Source organism: Carlito syrichta, unplaced genomic scaffold (genome assembly GCF_000164805.1).
Source record: "Carlito syrichta isolate Samal-C Ts95f unplaced genomic scaffold, Tarsius_syrichta-2.0.1 Scaffold303646, whole genome shotgun sequence".
In the NCBI taxonomy this organism is placed as follows: Eukaryota; Metazoa; Chordata; class Mammalia; order Primates; family Tarsiidae; genus Carlito; species Carlito syrichta.
In genome coordinates, this window is record NW_007247742.1 from 177,282 (window position 1) to 201,572 (window position 24,291).

A 24,291-nucleotide genomic window follows, 5' to 3' on the forward strand; every position below is an offset into this window, starting at 1 on the left:
GGCCGGGAGCATGCCACTGCACTCCAGTCTGGGTGGCAGAGTGAGACTCCAACGCAAAAAAAAAAAATGGCATTCTGGACAGCCTCTGAAAAAGATGGAAATTGGCATGTGAGTTAAAATTTTTTGCCATCCTGCTGTATCTGAAAATTAAGAAAAGGGAAAGAAAACCTGTTCAGGAATCTACTTTGTGGCCCCTATAGTCCTGAAAACACTTTTCTTTTCTTTTTTTTTCTTTTTTGAGTCAGATTCTCACACTGTTGCCCAGGCTTGGGTACAGTAACATGATCACAGCTCGCTCACTGCAGCCTTGACCTCCTGGGCTCAGGTGCTTAGGTAATTCTCCTGCCTCAGCCTCCTGAGTAACTGAGAATACAGGCTCATGCCACTACACCTGGCTAACTTTTTAAATAAGTTTTTAATTTTATGCTTATGGGGGTCTTGCTGTATTGCCCAAACTGGTCTCAAATACCTGTGCTCAAGCAGTCCTCCCACCTTGGCCTCCCATAGTGCTAGAGTTATAGATGTGAACCACTGTGCCTGGCCCCAAAGACACTTAATACCCATCTTATTAAAGCCTTTCCTCTCTTTGTCAGGTTTTTTAATGAAATGTTAGGTTGAACCGGGTGCAGTGATTTACGCCTGTAATCCCAGCACCTTGGGAGGTGGAGGTGGAGGTGAGAGGCTTGCCTGAGCCCACAGGTTCGAGACCAGCTTGGTCAACTTGGCAAGACCTCATCTTTACAATAAATCAAAAAATAAGCCGGGCATGGTAGCATACACCTGTGGTCCCAGTTACTTGGGAGGCTGAGGTGGAAGGATCCCCTGAGCCCAACAGGCTGAGGCTGTGGTGGCCTTGAGTGCTCCACTGCACTCCAGCCTGGGCAATAGAGTGAGACTCCAACTCACAAAAAAAAAAAAAGAAATGTCAAACTGGCACTGACCTTGAAGAGCTTTAAAGAAGTTACTACAGAAATTACTTTTAAGTACTTACCAAAAATGCAAGAGTACTTAAGTGTTAAAAATCTTGGATATTGACTCTTTTACAAGGTATATCTATAAATACTTTTACAAGATATATCTATAAATAATATAAAGTAATAGACTGACTTCCATATTAGTTGCCTGACTAAACTGTTTTCAGGATGTATCTGAAATGCCCTAACAAAAAAGAAGAGTATGCATGTAAGCATAGCAGGTAAACCTGATAATGGCTGCTTTGTTTTGTTGTCTTGGTTTATAAGACTTCATTTGACTACACTTGTGAGTATTATTATTCAGTCATAAATTAGGTGAGGGAGATAATCTAGGGGAATCTCTTGGAAATTTAATAGTATTTTGCGACCTATTTTTTTAGATCCACAGTTGGATAAGTTAATCAGTTTTTAAAGTACTTGGTGCTGATTACAGGAAAAATCATGTTTTCTTAACCACCCTGGCCTAGACTAGGCTTTTCACCATTGACATTTGGTGCTTAGACTTTGTGGTAGGAAAAAGGTGGGAAGGGACTGTCCTGCACATTATAGGATGTTTAATGCCGTCTATGGCTTCTGCCACTGGATGCCATTAGTGCTCAATAACCCTCAGTTGTAACAATCAAAAATATCTCCATACGTTGCCACATGTCCCCTAAGGGACAAAATTATCCCATTTGAGAACCATTGGTTGAAACTAATGACCAGTAACATTTTTTCCTAAGGATTCCTTGCTCTGACAATGTTGTCACAGGCCTCACAGAATTAACCACTTGGAAATTTGAATGTTCAGAATCCTTAGAAGCAAATACTGTACCCTGAATATAATTTGTTTTTTCTTCCAGGTCAGCATTTCTTGCAGCACACATCCCACTTTTTCTGTACCCCTTTTTGCACACTGTCAGCAAAACACGTCCCTTTGAATATCTACGACTTACCAGCCTTGGAGTTATTGGTAAGTTATTGGGGTGTTTTTACAAGACTGAAATCTTCACTCATAGTAGTCTTATTAATGAGTTGTGTGTTTTGTCTTGCCTCTTACAGCTTTTGTACACCAGTTTTTCATTTTTAACCGTGAGGTCTCATCCACTAAAATGAGTATCTGGAACATGACAACTCTAATCAAGCACCATTCTAAGTGTTGTTAATAAGACTTTGAGGCCCACCATTTAGGGTTAAATTCAGTATGTACATGGAAACATTAACTGGAATTGTAGAGCGTAAATGATAAGAACTTGACATATAAAGAGTATTATTATAGGAATGAGAGTTTAAATTTAGAAGTTTCTTTCTTTCTTTTGTCAGAGATAGGGTTTCACTATGTTGCCCAGGCTGAACTTGAACTCCTATACTCAAATGACCTCCCAATTCAGCCTCCCAAGTAGCTTGGACTATAGATGTGTACCACTGTCTCTTTCTTTTTTTCCTACTTGTAAGCTACTTTACCATAACTCCAGGGGTTTACCTTCTGCTACTTCACCTAGTTAAATTTTTTCATGTTCAAGTTAATGTTTCTATATGCCTTTTACTGTAAGGGATATGAATAAAATGCTTTTTACTTACAAGAATAACACATTAGCTATTTCAAATTTCAGACTCCTGAGGAATAAATAAATATCTTCAGACTTGTGGAGTGTAATACATTCAGGAAGGTTTTTTTTTTTTCCTTGTAGTTTTTCTTAAATACTGACTACAAAAATATGAAAACTGACTACACAAACTTTGCTTTGTTGGTTTATTGTTTTATAGTCAACCTGTGTTTATAAACCATATGTCAGGAAATATAATTTAAAAGTCTGGTATTTCTAAGACATATTTCTCAGATATATTTTGTTCTACTTTTGCGTAGCCATTATCTCATATACTGCACAGGAATGTTATTGCTTTGTTTCTGTAATTGATATGCTAATTAGAAACTTTTAAAAATGTATTCTTTTCTGCTTTTAAGCTATGAAAACTGATCATGTAAGATTTAAAACATCAGCATAATTACAGCATAAGGAAGGCATTTATATCCTTAACTTTGTCTTAAATCATCCTACTTTTTTATTTTTTGACCACTACAGTGGTATGATGTATCTGTGAGATGTTGGGTCAAGGTTAAGAGTGGGAAAATGGCCAGGCGCGGTGGCTCACGCCTGTAATCCCAGCACTTTGGGAGGCCGAGGTGAGAGGATTGCCTGAGCCCACGGGTTTGAGACCAGCCTGGGCGATTTGGCGAGACCTTATCTCTACAATAACTCAAAAAATTGGCCAGGCTTGGTGGCACGTGCCTATAGTTCCAGCTACTTGGAAGGTTGAGGCAGAAGGATCACCTAAGTCTAGCAGGTTGAGGCTGCAGTGGCTGTGAACGTGCCACTATACTCCAGCCTGGTTGACAGAGTGAGACTCCGACTCAAAAAAGTAGAAAGATGAAAATAATACTTCCAGAGTAGTAAGCCAATTGGTTAACCTTATTAAAATTTTCTGAAACTCAGTTTGTCCAAGTCAATCGAGAGAACAAGTAGAAGATTCATATTTGGGTAGGAACATTTGCTTACAGTTCAAAGGTTATCAGGCAAGTTTGAATAAATAAGTGAAATTATATGTAATTTCATAAATAAGTGAAATTTGTATTCCATTTCAAATATTTTCTAATTTTTCTTATGTATAATTTCATAAATAAGTGAAATTATACATAAGAAAAATTAGAAAATATTTGAAATGAAATAAAAATGAAAACACAAAATTTGTGGGATGTAGCTAAAGCAGAGCTTAGATTTAAATATATAGGATTAAATGCTTATACTAGATAGAATGAGAGTCTCTAATCAATGATTTAAGCTTCACTTTAAGAAACTAGAAAAAAGAAGCATATTTAGCTAAAGCAAACAAAGAGAATGAAATAATAGAAAGTAGATACTTAATAGAAAAACAGATAAATCATTGAAACCAAAAGCTGATCCTTAAGCGGGGAGGCCAATAAAATTGATAAACTTCTATCCAGACTAAAGAAAAAAAGAGGGAAGACATAAATTGTAAATATCAGGAATGATACATTATTACAGACTCTTCAGATATTAAAGGGATAATAAGGGAGTACCACTTACAGCTCTGTGCTTATAAATTTGACAACTTAGATGACATAGAAAAATTCTTTGAAATACACTATTTGCCAAATTGCACTCAAGGAAAAAAATAGATAACCTAAATACTTGTATATCTATTAAATACATTGCTTAGCCGGGCTCGGTGGCTCAACCTGTAATCCCGCCTTTGGGAGGCTGAGGTGAGTGGATTGCCTGAGCCCGCGGGTTCGAGACCTGCCTGGGCAGCGAGACCTCATCTCTACAATAAGTCAAAAAAATCAGCCGGGCGTGGTAGTGCATGCCTGTAATTCCGGCTACTTGGAAGGCTGAGGCGGAAGGATTGCCGGAGCCCAGCAGGTCGAGGCTGCGGTGGCCGGGAGCGGCCACTGCACTATGGTCTGGGCGACAGTGAGACTCCAACTCAAATAGATAAATAAATTAATAAATAAAATACATTGCTTTTGTAGTTTAAGCCTTCAATGTTAAAAAAACTCCAGGCAGGCTGAGTGCAGTGACTCACGCCTATAATCCCAGCATTTTGGGAGACCGAGGTGAGAGAATTGTCTGAGCCCATAGGTTTGAGACCAGCCTGGGCAACTTGGTGAGACCTCATTTCTACACTAAATCAAAAAATTAGCTGGGCGTGGTGGTGCGTGCCTATAGTTTCCAGCTACTTGGAAGGCTAAGGCAAAAGGATTGCCCGAGCCCAGCAGGTGGAGGCTGTGGTGGCCATGAGTGTGCCACTGCATTCCAGCCTGGGCAGCTGAGTGAGACTCTAACTCAAAGAAATACTGATATAGAATTTGCTTTCCTTACCTAAAACAGTGTAGAGAACAGATTGGTGATATTAATGTAAGATTGTCTACCAAGAGTGAAAAAAATATTATTCAGATATCTAAACTGCTGATAACTACATGGTGATCCAAACTTGTTACCTGATCTTTCAGTGCTGACTGATAGTCATCCTGTACTACTACTTCTTTTTGTGCATGTATATGAATCTGATTCCCTTACATACAAACCACAGTTTGTAGTCTATGTTATTTGAGTTCTACAACTCACTAGGCAAACAATACAAAGTTAATTTTAACTAGAAACCCTGACTCTAAAGTAATTTTGTTTGTTCATATTTTCTTTAGGGGCCCTGGTGAAAACGGATGAGCAAGAAGTAATAAACTTTTTATTGACAACAGAAATTATCCCTTTGTGCTTGCGCATTATGGAATCTGGAAGTGAACTTTCTAAAACGGTATGTACTTTTAACTTAGATGCTTCATTGTGTTGGCTCTTAGGGTCCTGGGATCATGTTCTGCCTTTAGGCTTTTGACCTTTGTATGAACACTTTTTCTCTTGAATAAAAAATATTTCAAAACAATTATTGAAAAACCCATTCATTCAGAAGGGTATCAAGTTAAACATACAGTTTTTCCCTTTTCTCTGAACCCACATCTCACTCCACAGGTAAACTCTTAAGTATATTATTCCATGCCGGGCACAGTGGCTCAAGCCTGTAATCCCAGCACTTTGGGAGACCGAGGTGAGAGGATTGCCTGAGCCCATGGGTTTGAGACCAGTCTGGGCAACTTGATGAGACCTCATCTCTACAATAAATCAAAAAAAAATAGCCGGGCATGGTGGCACATGCCTGTAGTTCCAACCAGTTGGAAAACTGAGGTGGAAGGATCGCCTGAGCCCTGCAATTCAAGTCTGCGGTGGCCGGGAGCATGCTACTGCACTCCAGCCTGGGCGACAGAGTGAGACTCCAACTCAAAAGAAAGCAAAACAAACAAAAAAAGTATATTACTAAAGATTTTTTTTTTCTGTAATCAAGTATATGTGCTTGAGCTTCTGCTTTATGACTATGAATAACAACATGACTAGGTATAGAATTCTCATCTTTTTTTTTCCTCTTAGGACTCTATTGCTATAATTTTATTGCCTTACATTGAATGTTGCAGAGAAGTCTTAGGCCAGTTTGATTCTTTTCCTTTTGTACATGAGTTTGCCTGTTTTGTGTGGTATCTATAGGCTGCTTTTGTTATTTATTTTTTGAGAAAGTAGGATTTATTAACAAGACAGAAAAGCTCCCACAGCAGGAGGGAACCTGAAAGAGGTTGCCTGCTTTTGTTATTTTTATTTATTAATTTATTTTTTGAGTCTCACTCTCACTCAGTCACCCAGACTAGAGTGCACTCATGGCCACTGCTGCCTTGATCTGCTGGGCCCAGGCTATCTTTCCGCCTCTGCCTTCCTAGTAGCTGGAACTACAGGTGTGTAACTGCCATGCCTGGCTAATTTTCCTTAATTTATTGTAGATATAAGGTCTTGTCAGGTTGCCCAGGTTGGTCTCAAACCCCTGGGCTCGGGCAGTTCTCTCACCTTGGCATAGCAAAGTGCTGGGATTACAGACGTGAGCCACTGCGCCTGGCTGCTTTTGTTATTTTTACAGTTCACTTGATGATCTTTTTTTTTTTCTTTTTTTTTTGAGTTGGAGTCTCACTCTGTTGCCCAGACTAGAGTGTAGTGGCCGCTCCTGACCACCGCAGCCTCAACCTGCTGGGCTCCGGCGATCCTTCCACCTCAGCCTTTCAAGTAGTGGAACTACAGGTGCACACTACCACACCCGGCTAATTTTTTGATTTATTGTAGAGATGAGGTCTCACCAGGTTGTCCAGGCGGGTCTCGAACCCACGAGCTCAGGCAATCCACTCACCTCAGCCTCCCAAGGCGCGGGATTACAGGCTGAGCCACCGAGCTCGGCTAATGATCTTATATTTTTTTCATTTGTCTGGCCTTTTGTTTAAACAACATCAATTATGCTTATTGTTTGTCTTTCATATCTTTTTTTCTCTCTTATCACTTTATGTTTTATTTCCCGTTTGATTTTTCTCAAGGGTGCTTCTTCTATATTGCTGACTATTTTTGGCAATATCTATCCTCTGTTCTAGCATGTGCCTAATCATATTAAATTAACTTTTTAATTCAGTAAATATTGCTGAGTTGAATATAAGAAGATATAATGATTTTTTTTTCTTCAATTGTTGAAGTCTTACTATGTTATCTAGGCTGGAGTGCCATGGCTGTTCACAAGTACAGCCATAGTGTACTATAGCCTTGAACTCCTAGGCTCAAATGATCTTCCCGCTTCAGCTGGTATTACAGATGTGCACCACCATGCCTGACTGTTTTTAAAATTTTTATTTTAAATGTGTAATATATGCATAAAGTAAAAAATTCAGGCTTGGTGCAGTGGCTCATAACTGTAATCCCAGCACTTTTTGGGAGCCGAGGCAGGAGGATCACCTGAGCCCAGAAGTTTGAGACCAGCTTGGGCAACAGAGACCCCATCTACAAAAAAATTAAAAAATCAATTGAGCGTGGTGGCACATGTCTGTAGTCCTAGCTACCTGGGAGGCTGAGGCAGAAGAATCACCAGAGCCCAAGAGTTTAAGGCTGTGATGAGCTGCAATCATGCCACTATACGCCAGCCTAGGCAACAGTGAGACCCTGACTTTAAAAAAAAAAAAAAAAGCTCAAATAGCATAACACAAACAGGCAAATAAAAGTAAGTCTCTACTTAACTCAGCCTCTCTGTTGTCCCCAGTGATACCCACTTTACTCCTTTCTTGTGTCCTTACCAAAATATTCTTTCTCTCTTTCTATTTATCTATCTATAACAGTTTAATTTTATACTTTAATTTTTTTCTTAGTTTCTGCCTTCTCATGTCTCATTGGCACTTTTTTGAATTTTTTTACCTTTGAATTATTTTTTAATGTTTTTAAAAGTTCGTGTTCTTGGCTAGGCATGGTTTCTCAAGCCTGTAATCCCAGCACTTCGGGAAGCTGAGAAAAAAGGATTGTCTGAGCCCACGGGACAACTTTATAAGACCTCATCTCCACCATAAATCAAAAAATTAGCCAGGTGTGGTAGCACACGCCTGCAGTTCCAGCTACTTGCTGGAGGGCTGAGGCGGGAGGATCACCGGAGCCCAGCAGGTTAACACTGGAGTGGCTGTGAGCGTGCCACTGCACTTCAGCCTGGGCAACAGAGTGAGACTCCAATTCAAAAAAAAAAAAAAGTTCATGTTCTTTTCAATTTCTTTGAAAGTATAGATAATTGTTACTTGTTACCTCTTCTTGAAGTATATTTCCATAAAAATTTCATGTTGGACATTTCTATCAAGGATTACTATTTGTTTAAAATAATGGATGAAGGCCAGCCACGGTGGTTCACACCTGTAATCCCAGCACTTTGGGAGGCAGGGGCAAGAGGATTGCCTGAGCCCAGGGGTTCAAGACCAGCCTGGGCAACTTGGCAAGATTTCGTCTCTGAAGAAAAAAAAAACAATGGATGGAAAGATAAATGATTATAACATGAGCTTTAAATTAATTATTGTATCTCCAAATGCTTTTCCACCCAGTTCATCAGTCATTGTCTATCTCTGTTTACTTCTGTCTCTGTTTACCTCTGTTCTCAGTTTTCTACTTATACACACAAAGGATAATGTAGATCTATCTATGTTCATGCCTTTCCTTTTATTTTTCCCCCAATTCTAGTTATTTTTGTTAATTTTGGTGGATTTCAGGGACAAGATTGGAATGGTTACAACTGTACTTCATTATCTTTCATTAGTAGTTGCCTGTGAATAAGATTTTAAAGTTGGCTTCTTATAGCTGTGGCAGAAAAAGACTTATTTCTACTTAGGTAACATCTCTTTATTGTAGGCAAAACACTTCTAGTTAGGAAAGCATTTGCCAAACATTTTATTACAGAATACTTGTTAAGTTATATTTTAACTGAATAACAGCAGAAAACTATGAAAGATAATGAAACCATAGATTAAAACATATTTTTTTAAAGTCCCACAAAGCCGGGCTCAGTGGCTCAGCCTGTAATCCCTTGCTTGGGGAGGCTGAGGTGAGTGGATTGCCTGAGCCCGCGGGTTCGAGACCCGCCTGGGCAACTTGGCGAGACCTCATCTCTACAATAAATCAAAAATTCGCTGGGTATGGGAGCGCGCGCCTGAGTTCCAGCTACTTGGAAGGCTGAGGCGGAAGGAGTGCCTGAGCCCAGCAGGTCAGCTGCGGTGGTCAGGAGTGGCCACTGCACTCCAGTCTGGGCGACAGAGTGAGACTCCAACTCAAAAAAAAAAAAAAAATCCCACAAAGCCAAGCATGGTGGCATTCTCCTATATTCCCAGCTACTCGAGAAGCTGAGGCTAGAGGATCATTTGACTGGGAGGTCAAGGCTGTGGTGAACCATAATCACATCACTGTACTCCAGCCTAGGCAACAGACTCTGTCTCAAAAAAAAACAAAAAACTCACACATTAATTGCTATAAGGAATTTGGTTGCTGTTTTTGTTTTTGCTTGACATGGCTTTACTCTCATCACACAGGCTGGAGTACAGTGACATGATCAAGGATCACGGCAACCTCTAACTCCAAAGCTCAAGCAATCCTGTTGCCTCAGCTTTCCAAGTAATTGAAACTACAGATATGCACCACCATTCCTGGTTAATTTTCTATTTTTTGTAGGCATAAGATCTCACTTTGTTGCTCAGGCTCTTCTTGAACTCCTGGGCTCAAGTGATTCTCCCGCCTCAGCCTCCCAAAGTGCTGGGATTACATTTGTAAGCCTCCACATATGGAGCTATAAAGAATTTTTTTAAAAATATGTTTAAGCTGGGTACGGTGGCTCACACCTGTAATCCCAGCACTTTAGGAGGCGGAGGTGAGAGGATTGCCTGAGCCCACGGGTTCAAGACCGCCCTGGGCAGCATGGCGAGACCTCGTCTCTACAATAAATCACAAAAAAGTTAGCTGGCTGTGTGGCGCATGCCAGCTACTTGAAAGACTGAAGCGGAAGGATTGCCTGAGCCCAGCAGGTCGAGGCTGTGGTAACCGTGAGCATGCGGTTGCACTCTATCCTGGACAACAGAGTGAGACTCTGACTTAAAATATATATATATATATGTTTAAAGTACCAATAGCATCACAGTATATTGATAAAGTAATCTATATTATTTAGATCTGTGATAATTGAATAGACAACATACAATATGTGTGAATTAGTAGATTGTATAGGAGATCTTGGTATTCTCAGACTTGATGTTCCTATTTCTTAAATACTGATTAATGCACAATCAGTAGCATTCACTAAGTACCTATTATGAGCCAGTTATTATTTTAAGCATGATATGTGCATTATTCTATCAATTTCTCACAACTATCATCTCCATAGGACAGATGAAGAAATGGAGGCTTAGAGTGTTTAACTGGGTACACTTTGGGAGGCTGAGGATCAAGGATTGCCTAAGTCTAGGAGTTCGAGACCAGCCTGAGCAACATAGCAAGACTTTGTCTCCACAATAAATTTGTAAAAAATTAGCCAGGTATAGTGATGCGTGCCTATAGTCCCAGCTACTTGGAAGGCTGAGGTAGAAAGGATCGTCTGGGTCTACCAGGGTGAGGTTGTGGTAGCCATGATTGAGTCACTACACTGCAGCCTGAGCAACAGAGTGAGACTCTGACTCTAAAATAAAATAAATAGCAGTAGAATGTTTTAAGTATTTTGCCCAAAGTCACATAGAAATGATGGAGCTGAGATTTGAATCAAGATCCTTGGACCATGCTCTGATCCGCTGTGCTAACAAGAACAACTATATAAATATTCCTTTTTTTTTTTTTTTTTTAGATTGGAAAATATAGTTTATTTAAAAAGTAAACTAGAAAGAGAGAGGAGATTCAAGGTAGAGAAGGGGGCCAAAGCCAGGAAACATGGCAAAGACCATAGTGCAAAAATCACATGACCACACCAGAGTCTAGTAAGGCAATAGAGTATTCTGGTTTTCGTATATTATTTAGGAGAAAAAAATAGAAGAAGATAGCATATTATACATATTATTCCCACAACACAAATTCAAGATTCACTCCTTCCTACCATTTGTTTTTGTCTTCCTCTTTGGGATAACAGTAGGGATTAGGAAATGCTACTTGTACCCCAAACTTGCTTTCCTAGTTATTTGGGAATCACCAGTTAGATAAGTACTGCCATATAGATGGTAATTCAAAATATTTTAGCTTACTCTGGCTCTTATAGTGAGTTTATAACAAGATACACTGAGACTTCATTTCAACAGTCAATAAAGGAAACTACTTCTCAATTGGAAGTGTTTTTTGTTTTTTGAATCAGAGTCTGACTCTGTTGCCTAGGCTGGAGTACAGTGGCACGCTCACAGCCACTGCAGTGTCGACCTGTTGGGCTCAGACGATCCTTCCACCTCAGCCTTCCAAGTAGCTGGAACCACAGGCATGTGCCACCACACTCGGCTAATTTTTTTATGAGGTGAAAGGACTGCTTAAGCCCAGCAGGTCAAGGCTACAGTGGCCATGAGCGCGCTCCTGCACTCCCATATGAGCAACAGACTGAAATTCCAACTAAAAAAAAAAAAAATGAGCCAAGGATAAGCATCAGAGTATTTGAATAGAAGAAAATATTAAAATTATTACATAGGTGTACTTAAGATTCATGTACTTTACTATTTATACGTTTTTATATTAGGTCCCTGTTGTTGCTGTAATAAATTACCACAAGTTTGGTTACTTAAAACAGTACATATGTCTGGAAGTCACAAGTCCTAAATGAGTTTTAACCATGCTAAAATCAAAGTGTTGGGAGGGCCATACTTTCTTGGGAGACTATAGATGATATTCCTTTTCCTTTCCTTTCCCAGCTTCTAGGACTGCATTCCTCACGGCTCCCTCCATCTTTGGAGACAGCACTGTAGCACATTTCAAATCTCTCCCTCTCTGTTTGTCACATTGCCTTCTCCTTTGTAGTGAAGTCTCTCTCTACATTTCTGTTATAAGGACATTTGTGATTACATTTAAGGCCTACTTGTATAATCCAGGATAATCTCCCCATCTCAAGATCCGTAACTTAATTACATCTGCAAAGTCCCTTTTTTCATATAAGGTAACATTTGCAGGGTTTGGTGATTAGGGCCTGTATATCTTTGGGGGCCATTATCCAGCCTTCTTCATTATTATAACCCCAGTAAAATAGTGAAATAAGTCATACAATTGATTTTGATGAGCAGCCAAGAAAGAGAATCATTATAATAATTGTCTGATTTGAATTAAACTAGTAGTTTTAAATCCCTTCTATGTAAGAGTTAATGAGCTAACTTTGAAGGAAAAATTGAGACAAGATACAAGCTTCACAGCTGGGATATTCTTTTTTTTTTTTTTCTTTTGAGTTGGAGTCTCACTCTGTCGCCCAGACTGGAGTGCAATGGCCGCTCTAGGCCACTGCAACCTTGCCTGCTGGGCTCCGGCAATCCTTCCACCTCAGCCTTCCAAGTAGCTGGAACTACAGGTGCGCGCAACCACACCCAGCTAGTTTTTGGTTTATTGTAGAGATGAGGTCTCGCTAAGTTGCCCAGGCGGGTCTCGAACCCACGGGCTCAGGCAATCCACTCATCTCGGCCTCCCAAAGTGTGGGATTACAGGCTGAACCACTGAACCCGGCCAACTGGGATATTCTTTATTACTGTTGAAATAATTTTCAAAAGAAAGCATAAAAAATCTTGTTTCTTAAAGATATTTTAAGAACAAGAAAAACCTTACCTCATTTGGAAGAGATGAGGCATATCTGAGATTCTAAAATCATCCTGGCCCATGGAAAAGAAAGGGTCTCGGGTATTCAAACGAGACTTGAATCTTGGCTCTGCTACCCCTCAGTAGTTTTGTTGCTTAGGAACTTAACCTGGCACATAGCAGCTAGGTGTTTACTAACTGAGAGAGCCTTTGAAGTTTTTTGGTTTTGTTTTTATGTTGGCATCTCACTGTGTTGCCCAGACTGGAGTGCAGTGGCACGCTCCTGGCCACCGCACCCTCTACCTGCTGGGCTCAGGTGATCCTTCCACCTCAGCCTTCTAGTAGCTGGAACCACAGGCATGCACCACCATGCCCAGCTAATTTTTTGATTTATTTTAGAGGTAAGGTATCTCAAACCTGCCCAGGTTGGTTTTGAACCCTTGGATTCAGGCAGTCCTCTAGGCTCCACCTCCCAAAGTGCTGGGATTACAGGCATAAGCCACCATGCCCAGCAGCCTTTGAGTTTTTAAGAATTTTATAATCACCCAAAACCTACCCTTTTATGTAAAATGAGTACCTGCACCTCATACATTTATTGCAAAAACAAGATCAAGCAGGCTGGATGTGTTGGCTCACACTTGTAATCCCAGCACTTTGGGAAGCCAAGGCAGGAGGATTGCTTGAGCCCATGAGTGTGAGACCAACCTAGGCTACACAGCGAGACCTTGTCTTCACAAAAAAAATTTAAAAATTAACTGGCATGGTGGCAGGCACCAGTATTCCAGACTACTCAGGAGGCTGACGCAGGAACCTCCTAGTTTGAGCCCAAGAGTTTGATGCTACAGTGAGCCATGATCATGTCACTATAATTCAGACCCTGGCACACACATACACAAACTCACTCACACATGATAGAGCATGTAAAGTCTTTAGGAAAAAATCTAACACATAGTAATGTTCATATGTTTTAGTACTATATGTAAATGGTAAAGTTGTATATGATATACAAGGGTTTCTTTGCTCAATATTCTGATTGCTAGTTATGCCTAGGAAAATGAGTAAAAAATTGGAAAACAAATCTGAGCAGCTTCTTAAACTCCTTATTTTTATTTTACTAGGTTGCCACATTCATCCTCCAGAAGATACTCTTAGATGACACTGGTTTGGCTTATATATGTCAGACATATGAGCGTTTCTCCCATGTTGCTATGATCTTGGTGAGTTTTTTCATCTACCCTCTTTGCAACTACTTTGGATTACGCAGCTTAATCACTTTGCAACCTGCACTCAGCAGCTTCAGTCTTCTAACTAGAAGTAACGTTTTTGTTTTTTTTCTCAGTCACTCTGTTGCCCAGGCTGGAGTGCAGTGGCACGACAGCCTCGACCTGCTGGGCTCAGGTGATCCTTCCACCTCAGCCTTCTAAGTAGCTGGAACCACAGCCAGGCACGCACCACCACACCCAGCTAATTTTTTTGATATATTGTAGAGATGACGTCCCGCCAGGTTGTCTAGGCTGGTCTCAAACTCCTGATCTCAGGCACTCCTCTGACCTCCGCCTCCCAGAGTGCTGGGATTACAGGCATGAGCCACCATGCCCGGCCTAGAAATAACAGTTTTGGAACCAGCCTTGAATAATGATTCTTGGTCTATCTGATCTCTGATGTCAAGTAGAATTATTTCATATTTTGTGTGTTATTCCCTACCCCTCCCTCTGCTTGGGGGAAAACAGGGTAAGATGGTCCTGCAGCTATCCAAAGAGCCTTCCGCCCGTCTGCTGAAGCATGTAGTGAGGTGTTACCTTCGACTCTCAGATAATCCCAGGTAAACATTTACAGGATTTATAGGATTTAAGAGGAAATACTCTGCTGGATGGCATAGCTCATATATCATTAGGACAGGGAAGGGATATAACTATATTTAACTTGTCTAGAATAGAACTTAATTCCTTTTAAAATAGCAAATGCTGAATTTAAAAATCCATGAGTTGTGTCTTCTTACTGTAACTCTCTATCCTCCTCTGACATCGCAGAGAGTCTAGACAATTTCAAGGGAAACCATGTGATACATTACTTCTTTGGTTTGAGCTTTCTGTTGCTGCTCCAAGTGGTCAGAAAGAGAAGTATACTTTCAAAAATCTTTTAGAAAGTAACATAGTCCAGGGGGCTCTTGAAATATATTTTCAGTTCTCTTCATGATTCCTGTAAGGTTTTGAGCTAATCATTTTATCTCCTTCTGTTTGTAATCTTTCTGCCAGAAGTCATACATTGTAGATATAATGCATTTTAGAAGTGCTTAACCTTTTGCTCTGTAAATCCATTATTCATGCCAAAAGCCACTTGCTCAGATCCTGCTAAACCACATAGTGGAGTGATTTTTGTGTTCCTAGGAAAAGGGATAATCTGATTTAATGTGAACTCAGTCTTCTGCCACTGAGTTTATTCAAGCCCTACCTTTTAAAAAAAAAAACAAAAAACATTTTGTCCTGTTCTTCAGTGGTTCTTGTTTTCACCAAAGTTTTAAAATGTATCTATTTGAAATTCTTCTTGTACAATGAAAACTAGTCTGAATACAAAAGCTATAACTTTGTTTACAATAGCCCTATAAATAGTTAACATTTACCTTTTTTAGGTTTTCAGATTTGACTTTCTGCTGGTCATCTTTTCAAAGAAAAGGAAACATTTAAAGTTCATCTGATAATGCTGCTACCATAGTTTTGTTTTTACCACTCATCTGTTAATGTTTTTAACCATAAAACTGAAGCAATTTCTGTAAAGACACAAATTAATAAGTTAGTATAGAATTAAAATTCATTAATTTATCTTACTATAAGTTTGGCCATGTCCCTGTTAATGTACTGATTTTTGAAATATTTACTATTACCCATATATTTCTAACATGAATATTTTGACAGTACTTACTGTAATAAATCAGAAAGCTGTTTGAATTGAAGTAGACTATTGTACCATTTTACTTCATTTTGCTTTTACATGAAATTCTACGTTGGGGCATCATTCTGAAAATGTTTGTGGATACAGCTTTTGAAGATCTCTGAGCCTTTGCTAATATAATAAACTTTAGAAAATTTTAATGGCTTCTTAATGTAACTTGACAGAGACATAGATTCACAGGATTCTGTATATTTATGTCTAAGAAAAGGACTTTTCCCTATCCACAAAATGTGGGTTTATGTGTTGGTCTCCCTGGTTGGTTTGTTTGTTTCTGATGTAGGGCACGTGAAGCACTCAGGCAGTGCCTCCCTGACCAGCTGAAGGACACAACCTTCGCCCAGGTGCTAAAGGATGACACCACCACGAAACGCTGGCTTGCACAACTGGTGAAGAACCTGCAAGAGGGCCAGGTCACCGATCCCCGGGGTATCCCCCTGCCCCCTCAGTGATCCTCCCCTGTCCCCTCCCACTACTCCCCCAAGTGGGGGAAAGGAGGGGATAACCTACGAGGAAAACAGCTCAGGTTTTATCGCCGACTGGGAATAGACAGCCTCACTGCTGAACTGCACTGGAGAAAAGGGGCAAGTTACCCCTGCCGAGGTGTATGGGCTGCCTCTCAGGCTGCCTTGAGGACCTGGGCTCCCTCTGCTACTCCCAGGAAATGGGCTCCTGACACAGCAGTCTTCCACCACAGCCCCAGGAGGGTGTCAACACCAGCACATGCTGTATTTACAGCACGCCCAAGATGACCCTTCTCCCCCACCTCTCCCTAGCCGCTGGCAGAGAGGGGAGTTAGTGGTGATAGCAGAAGCACTCTAGGCATGATGAACGCCTGGGACCAAGCCATGTGGCGTTGTTGTATTTTGCCTTCCTGGAAGACTCAAGATGTGTGTCTTTATTCTCTCTCTCAGTGTTTGTTTACTTTGTTTTTTGTTTGTTTGTTTTCAGTCTCAGAGAGAGGTGCATTTAGTGGGCACAAGCTGTAATATTCAGCAAAACTTTGTCAATTGGCACTGTTTACAAGTCTGTTAGCTGCATAAGCTCAATAAACAGTTGGTCTGGGCATTACATCCCCTCTGGTAGGCCAGTAGCTACATCGAACTGTTGGGAGGAATGGGAGGCAGGGGGAAGTGTAAAGCCAAAGGACAGCAAGAACCCATCGCCTGTTTCCCTGCCTTCTCCCGTTCTTCTACTCCAGTCCCGAATGCCACAAACACCTTAATCTTGTTTCTGGCTTAAGCTGCTAGCTTTCCCAAATCTCAGTGCTTTTCTTTTTTTACTTCCCTATTAAACTTAAAACAGACATCTTAATTCATCAGGCTGTCCTAGAAGGGTGTTTATTGGGGGGCGAGGGGCAGCAGTGGACCTCACCTTCAATCCAAGTCTTCAAAAATACTTTCTGGGTGACTTTTAAAAGGGAGATCCTTGGGATTAGGCGACAGGCTTCTTGATCCTATTCTTTGTTTTAGGGTAAATTTCAGCAGTTCTATCTGTCTTCATGATTGTACTTGAAGCAGTATTAGCTGAATATGTTAATTTTATTCAGATTTAAGATGGAGGGCTGGACTCTGCTCACTCTTTTTTTTTTGACATTCTTTTTTGGTCTATGGGTATTACAGGGTTGCCACTGAAATATTTTTCACTGATTCATATCGTGTCGGAGTTTTCCCCTTTCTTCTCTGGAGCTTTAGATGGCTCTCTTCGCAATCCACAGGGTTGAGTCTGTAAGCCAGTGTAAACTGCTTTGCTTTCCTCCAATCCTTCCCCATGCTAGCACCTGCTTGCTCTCTCTCATCCCTATCTCCAATCAAAGATGGGATTGCTAATTCAACTCCAGAGAGGGACCAAGTCTTTTGTGCTCACATCTCACACAGTTGAGGTGTCTGAACAAGTTTGGGGAGGGTACTGTAAGGGGCAGGCTCAGAAAAACCTTTGCAGAGGCAGTTTTGTCAACACAAGGGCTCTTTCAAGCCAACTTTCACAGAGAGAGTCGGCCTTGTGGGTTGGCTTCTGCTCTTTAGAGCCAAGAAAGTAGTGGGTAAGTGGCTTAGATGTAGGAAGGGGAGAATAAGCACTTACTCCCCAGCCTTCCAGAATGCAAAGATAACCAGCCCAGCTCTCAGTCTCAAGCCTACCGAGGAGGGGTCTTGGAGAAAGCAGAGAACAAAATGGACTGGATCGGCATCTTGACTCCCTCCAGCCTATAGTCTGAGATCTGAAGAATCCACCTAGGGTAACCCTAATTTTTGACAAACGCCTTCCTGCTGAGCCAAAGTTTTCTGATTCCCCCTCCACTGGGGAAGCAACTGAGGCCCAGGGCCTTGCTCCCTGGGAAATTCTCTTCTCTCTCCATCTTTCGGTGCACTGGCCATGTTACTGCACCAATAGTGTCTTAATTCTCGTCTCATCTACTCAGCTGTCCTTGGAACCCACATAGGAGTTGGTGGGGGCGGGGTGGAATGGGTATTACTCCTTGTAGTTGATCCAGATGTATGTATTATATAAAGAGGCCCTACCCCTTATTTTGTGTTTTCCATCCCTCTTCCTCAACAGGATTGAAATAAAACATGCTTCTGTTTTTGTAAAAAGAATTTTTACTTTAAACTGGAGGTTTTATTCTGTCAATATAGGAATAACTAGGCACTTCGGTCAGGTGATCCTAGTCATGTATGCCTCTACCCTCTGCCCACCCTACACACACACACCCCTGCCAAAAGGGCAGTAGTGATTCCTTTGTGGGCATGTGTTTTGGGAGACTCTAACTGATGTACAAAAGCTGTTTGGGAGGCTGGGATGGTGCCCCTTACCAGATAACATATCTCTTAACTGAGGCAGAATGTCACTCATGGCCGTAGTGACCAGAACTTAGTGTCAGTGTGGGAGAGACTTCCATAAGTGAAGAAGTAATGCTTGAAGCATCTTGTCATGGACTTTAATTTTCATTTCCTCTGGAGTTAGGGCTTAGAGCACATCTCCAGAGTTGTTTCCATACCTGGCTCTCAGTGAGACACAGCCAACCCTTGCTTCCACCTTTTTTTAAGAGCCTTAGAGGCCCTGTGACTACTATTTCAGTAGTAGAATAAGACAAGGAGAGACACTGGTAGCCTTCAGAGTGTGCCTTCCTTACTATCGATGTACAATTCTACTGATCACTATCCCTGCTTCTTAAAGGCTAGAAAAAGGGTATATAGAAAGTTGTTGCTCTCAAAAACCCAAGGAAGAAATGTGGAATAGAAAACCGTAGAATAAAATTAAAATTTTCTTTCCTGATACATTGTGGAATTTAATTTTTGGAAAAATAATTTAATACATTTATTTCAAAAGCAGATATAACAAGCAGAAAATTTGAAAAACAGATAACCTCACTTCATTGACATATGTAGAACACTGCACTCTTAACCAACAGCATACATAATCTTTTTAATTGCATCTGAAGCATTTACCAGAATTTATCACAGCTGGACCATCAAGCAAGACTCAGAAAAACTTCCAAATAATGAATAGGGTAGTCTTTGACCAAAGTGGAAATAAGCTAGGAAAAAGAACTGGGATGTCCCTAACTGTTTAAAACCTAGGCGATGTAATTCTAAACTTGTGGGTCAAAGAAGAAATTACAAAGGAAATTAGAAAATATTTCAATTAAGTGATAGTGAAGATGACTTGGTGAGCTACTTGTAATCCCAGCATCTGGGAGGTCGAGGACTGCTTGAAGCCAGGAGTTCAAGACCAGCCTGGGCAACATAGCAAGACCCAACCTCTACAAAAAAACTTAAAAATTAGCTGGGTGTGGTAGTGCATGTCTGTAGTCCCAGCTACCTGAGAGGCTGAAGTGAGAGGAGGTTGAGGCTGTGATGAGCTCTGATCATGCCACTGCATTGCAGCCTGGGGAATGGAGTGAGACCCGACTCAATATAATAAAAGGAAACTGAAAAAGAGTAGCAATTCAAAAAGTAAAAGAACAGATACCACAAGAAAAGTGAAAGTCAGTGAGATAGAAAACACATGTACAATAAAAACCAAAGTGAAAAGTTAGATCCTGAAAACATCAGTAAAATTTACAGGAAACAAAAGGGGAATAAATCCCAATTCACTGTCTCTATTGCCCAAGCTGGTCCATATAGTGAGACCCTGTCTCCACAAAAAGCAAAAAAAGGTGAATTGATATCTATTCTTTTTGTTCTCTGGGCTCCCAGAGTGCTGGGATTACAGAAATGAGCCACTATGCCCAACCCTTGAAGCAGCATAACCCAGCCACCAAAAATGATAGTGCATTAGATCTCATGTTATCTATTGCAAAAACACAGGAGTGATTAAATACTTGAAAGCCAATCAATGCAATTCACAAGGTCAACATAAAAAGAAAGCGCTGGGCACAATGGCTCATGCCTGTAATCTCAACACTGTGAGAGAACAAGGTGAGAGGATTGCCTGAGCCCAGGAGTTAGGGACCAGCCTGGGCACATGGTGAAACCTCATCTCCACAGTAAAAAAATAAGCTGGGTGAGGTGGTGCATACCTGTAGTTCCAGCTACTTGAAAAGTTGAGATGGGTCTCCTGAGCCCAGCAGATCCAGGCCATGGTGGCCGTGAGCGTGCCACTGCACTCCAGCCAGGGTGACAGAGACTTCGATTCAAAAGAAAAAACAATCACACAGTCACCTAGATAAATACACAAGAGCAAAACAAAATTCAATATCTACTCAATATTTTTTTAACTTTGAAAATCGACCGAGCTCAGTGGCTCACGCCTGTAATCCCAGCACTTTGGAAAGCTGAAGTGAAAGGATTGCCTGAGTCAAGGTTACGGTGGCCATTTGCATGCCACTGCACTCCAGCCTGGGTGACAGTGAGAATCCGACTCAAAAAAAAAAAAAGAATGCCGGGCTCGGTCGCTCAGCCTGTAATCCCGCGCCTTTGGGAGGCTGAGGTGAGTGGATTGCCTGAGCCCGCAGGCTCGAGACCCGCCTGGGCAACTTGGCGAGACCTCATCTCTACAATAAGTCAAAAACTCAGCCGGGCGTGGTAGCGCATGCCTGTAATTCCGGCTACTCGGAAGGCTAAGGCGGAAGGATCGCCGGAGCCCAGCAGGTCGAGGCTGCGGTGGCCGGGAGCGGCCACTGCACTCCAGTCTGGGCGACCGAGTGAGACTCCAACTAAAAAAATAATAATAATAAAACAACATGATTGTGTACATAGATAATCCAAAAAAATCTATAAGCTTTCGAAATTATAAGTTAATTTAGCAAGATCACAGACTATAAGGTCAATACACAAAAAATACATATTTCTATATACAACAATAAATAGAAAATGAAATTCCAAAAATAGTTTGTAAAGCTAGAAATCAAGTTGCTGGAAATAGACATGAAGGCAACAAGAAGGAAGTAATTAGAAGGGTGCTCAAGAAAGTCAAAATAATAGCTCAGCGGACATGGTGGCTCACACCTGTAATCGTAGCATTTTGGGAGGTGGAGGCGAGAGGATTGCCTGAGCTCACAGGTTCAAGACCAGTCTGGGCAACATGGCGAGCCCTCATCTCTAAAAAATTAGCTGGGTGTGGTGGTGCATGCTTATAGTTCCAGTTACTTGGAAGACAGAAGGAAGGATCGCCAGAGCCTAGCAGGTCAAGGCTGCAGTGACAGTGAGTGTGCCACTGCACTCCAGCCTGGGCAACAAAGTAAAATTACAATTAAAAAAAAAATAGCCGGGCCCGGTGGCTCAGCCTGTAATCCCGCGCCTTTGGGAGGCTGAGGTAAGTGGATTGCCTGAGCCCGTGGGTTCAAGACCCGCCTGGGCAGGTGAGACCTCATCTCTACAATAAATCAAAAAATTAGCCGGGCGTGATAGCGTACGCCTGTAATTCCGGCTACTCAGAAGGCTGAGGCAGAAGGATCACCGGAGCCCAGCAGGTCTAGGCTGCGGTGGCTGGGAGCTGCCACTGCACTCCAGTATGGGTGACAGAGTGAGACTCCAAATTAAAAAAAAAAAAAAAAAAATAGGCTGGGCACGATGGCTCATGCCTGTAATCCCAACACTTTGGGAGACAGAGAGTCAAGAGAATTGCCTGAGCCCACGGGTTCAAGACTAGCCTGGGCAATTTGGCAAGACCTCATCTCTACAATAAATAAATTTTAAAAATTAGCCAGGAGTAGTGGCAAACACCTGTAGTTCCAGCTGCTTGGAAGGCTGAGGTGGAAGGATCACCTGAGCCCAGCAGGTTGAGGCTGCGGTGGCTGTGAGTATGAGACAGCACTCCAGCCTGGGTGACTGAGACTCTGACTCAAAAAAAAAAGACCTCAAACAGTAACTACAGAGTGCTCCTTTTATTACATTTTAACTACATAAATGTTGAATCCCCTCTTACATATATGATTTTTGGGGCTACAACTTAGTAAAGTGAAAGAGAAGGGAAAAAAGAAATTGCCATCTCAAAAGATGTGCAGAACCTTTGCATGGAAAGCTACGAAACATTCTTGAGAGAGATGAAAGAGCTATATAAATGGATGGATATATCATCTCCATGGATTGGAAAACAATATTGTAAGGATGCCAGTGATCTCAAATTGATCTGGCTTGGTGTGGTGGCTCATACATGTAATCCTAGCACTTTGGGAGACTGAGGCGGGAAGGTAATTTGAGGCCAGAAGTCTGAAACAAGCCTGGGCAAAATAGCAAGACACCACCTCTACAAAAAATTAAATGTTAACTGGAAGAGGTGGCAAGTGCCTATAGTCCCAGTTACTTGGCAGGCTAAAGAGGAAGGATCACCTTAGCCCAGGAGTTCGAGGCTCCAGTGAGCTATGATTGCACCACTGCACTCCAGCCTGGGTGACAGAGTGAGACCCTGTCTCAAAACATTTTTTTAGCTGGACACAGTGGCTCACACCTATAATCCCAGCACTTTGGGGGCCAAGGTGAGAGGATTGCCTGAGCCCACAGGTTCAAGACCGGGTTCAAGACCAGCCTGGGCAACATGGCGAGACCTCATCTCTAGAATGAATCCAAAAATCAGCCGGACATGGTGGCGTGCTCCTGTAGTTCCAGCTACTTGGAAGGCTGAGGCAGAAAGATAGCCTGAGCCCAGCAGATCGAGACTGCGGTGGCCCGGAACATGCCACTGCCTTCCAGCCTGGGTGACAAAATGAGACTCCAACAGAAAAAAAAAATTTTGTTTAATAAAAAATCAATTAGATTTGCAATTCTAAGTAAAACCCCAGCGGTTTATTTTTGTAAAAATTGATGAGCTGATTCTAAACTATTGCCAAAACAGCCAAAGTAATCTTGAATAAGAACATAATTGACTCTGGTGTGGCAACTCACACCTGTAATCCCAGCATTTCAGGAGACTGAGGCGAGAGGATTGCTGAGCCCAGGGGTTCAAACCTAGCCTGGGTAACTTGGCGAGACCTCATCTCTACAGTAAATCAAAAAAATTAGGCGAGCGTGGTGACGCACACCTGTAGTTCCAGATACTTGGAAGGCTGAGGCAAAAGGATCACCTGAGCCTAGCAGGTCGAGTCTGCGGTGGCCATGAGCATGCCACTGCACTCCAACCTGGGAGACAGAGTGAGACTCTGACTCAAAAAAAAACAAAAACAAAAACAAAAATTGGAGTCCTTCCATTCCCAGATACCTCCTTTTAACTTTCAACCTTTTAGTAACACTTTTGTAGACATGACTTATAACTAGCATATACTTGTATTTTGTTTTTTAGCTTTTCTGAAAGTTTTGTCTCTTGGTGTTAACTACAATTTGTTTTTCTTTTTACCTTCTATCATCTTGTTCTCTGACTGGTCTTGCCCAGGCTGGTCCTGAACACCTGGGCTCAGGCAATCCTCTCACCTCAGCCTCCCAAAGTGTTGGGATTACAGGCCTGAGCCACCACGCCCTTGGAGACTTTCACAAAGTTAGTATGGCTCCAAAGAGTGCTTACAAGGCATGCCCACTGCAGGACTCTCACTAGATAAAAGAAAGGAGTAGACAGTGCCCTAGGCACAGGAACTGTCCGTCTGGTTTGGTTATTCCTATTTCTGCAATGATCCTGTCCCCTCCCCCACTGTTGTCTATTATTAACAGATCAAGAAATTTGATCAGGCCAGCAGCAGCAGAGGGACTTTCTGGGAACCATGCCCAGGAAAGGCATAGAAGCCCTAAACCGAAATGAAGCAGCAGCTGGCAAAGAAGACCTAAACATGGTACTCTCACCCTACCACCCAGGCCTACCTAGACCTTCCTTCTGACACCCAGGGCAGATGCCACCACACCTAAACAAATCTGCTTCTCAGAACATTCAAGCTGGAAAGTCTGAGATCATTTCCCTAACCTATCCTACCAAACTACTCAAACTTCTGAAATAAAGCCCATCTTCTTGGTGGTCAAAAAAGGCAACTCAAAATGTAAATTCCACTGAAAAACCATCAGAGGCCAGGCGCAGTGACTCACACCTATAATCCCAGCACTTCGGAAGGCTGAGGTGAGAGGACTGCCTGAGCCCAGGTGTTCAAGACCAGCCTGGGCAGTTTGGCAAGACTTCGTCTGGACAATAAACCGAAAAATTAGCTGGGCATGGTAGCACACACTTGTAGTTCCAGCTACTTGGAAGGCTGAGGCGGAAGAATCGCCTGAGTCCAGCAGATTGAGGCTGTGGTGGCTGTGAGTGTGCCACTCCACCCTAGGTGACAGGGTGACACTCCAACTAAAAAA

The 24,291-nt window shown here is 41.8% G+C and overlaps 1 protein-coding gene across 2 annotated transcripts in view; it reads left to right on the forward strand.

Annotated features, from left to right (window-relative positions):
• Positions 1-18,177, forward strand: part of CNOT9 (CCR4-NOT transcription complex subunit 9) — a 33,287-nt gene extending 15,110 nt beyond the window's left edge. The window contains exons 4-8 of one of the 2 annotated variants that reach the window (XM_008058848.2): positions 1,817-1,926; positions 5,179-5,288; positions 13,759-13,857; positions 14,371-14,462; positions 15,870-18,177. In XM_008058848.2, coding sequence (XP_008057039.1) covers positions 1,817-1,926; positions 5,179-5,288; positions 13,759-13,857; positions 14,371-14,462; positions 15,870-16,038 — 580 coding nt within the window. In that variant the 3' untranslated portion in view covers positions 16,039-18,177. Of the gene's footprint in view, positions 1-1,816; positions 1,927-5,178; positions 5,289-13,758; positions 13,858-14,370; positions 14,463-15,269; positions 15,599-15,869 lie in introns of those variants that run through there. The other variant, XM_008058849.2, reaches the window with a different exon arrangement.
• The last annotated feature ends 6,114 nt before the right edge of the window (positions 18,178-24,291 follow it).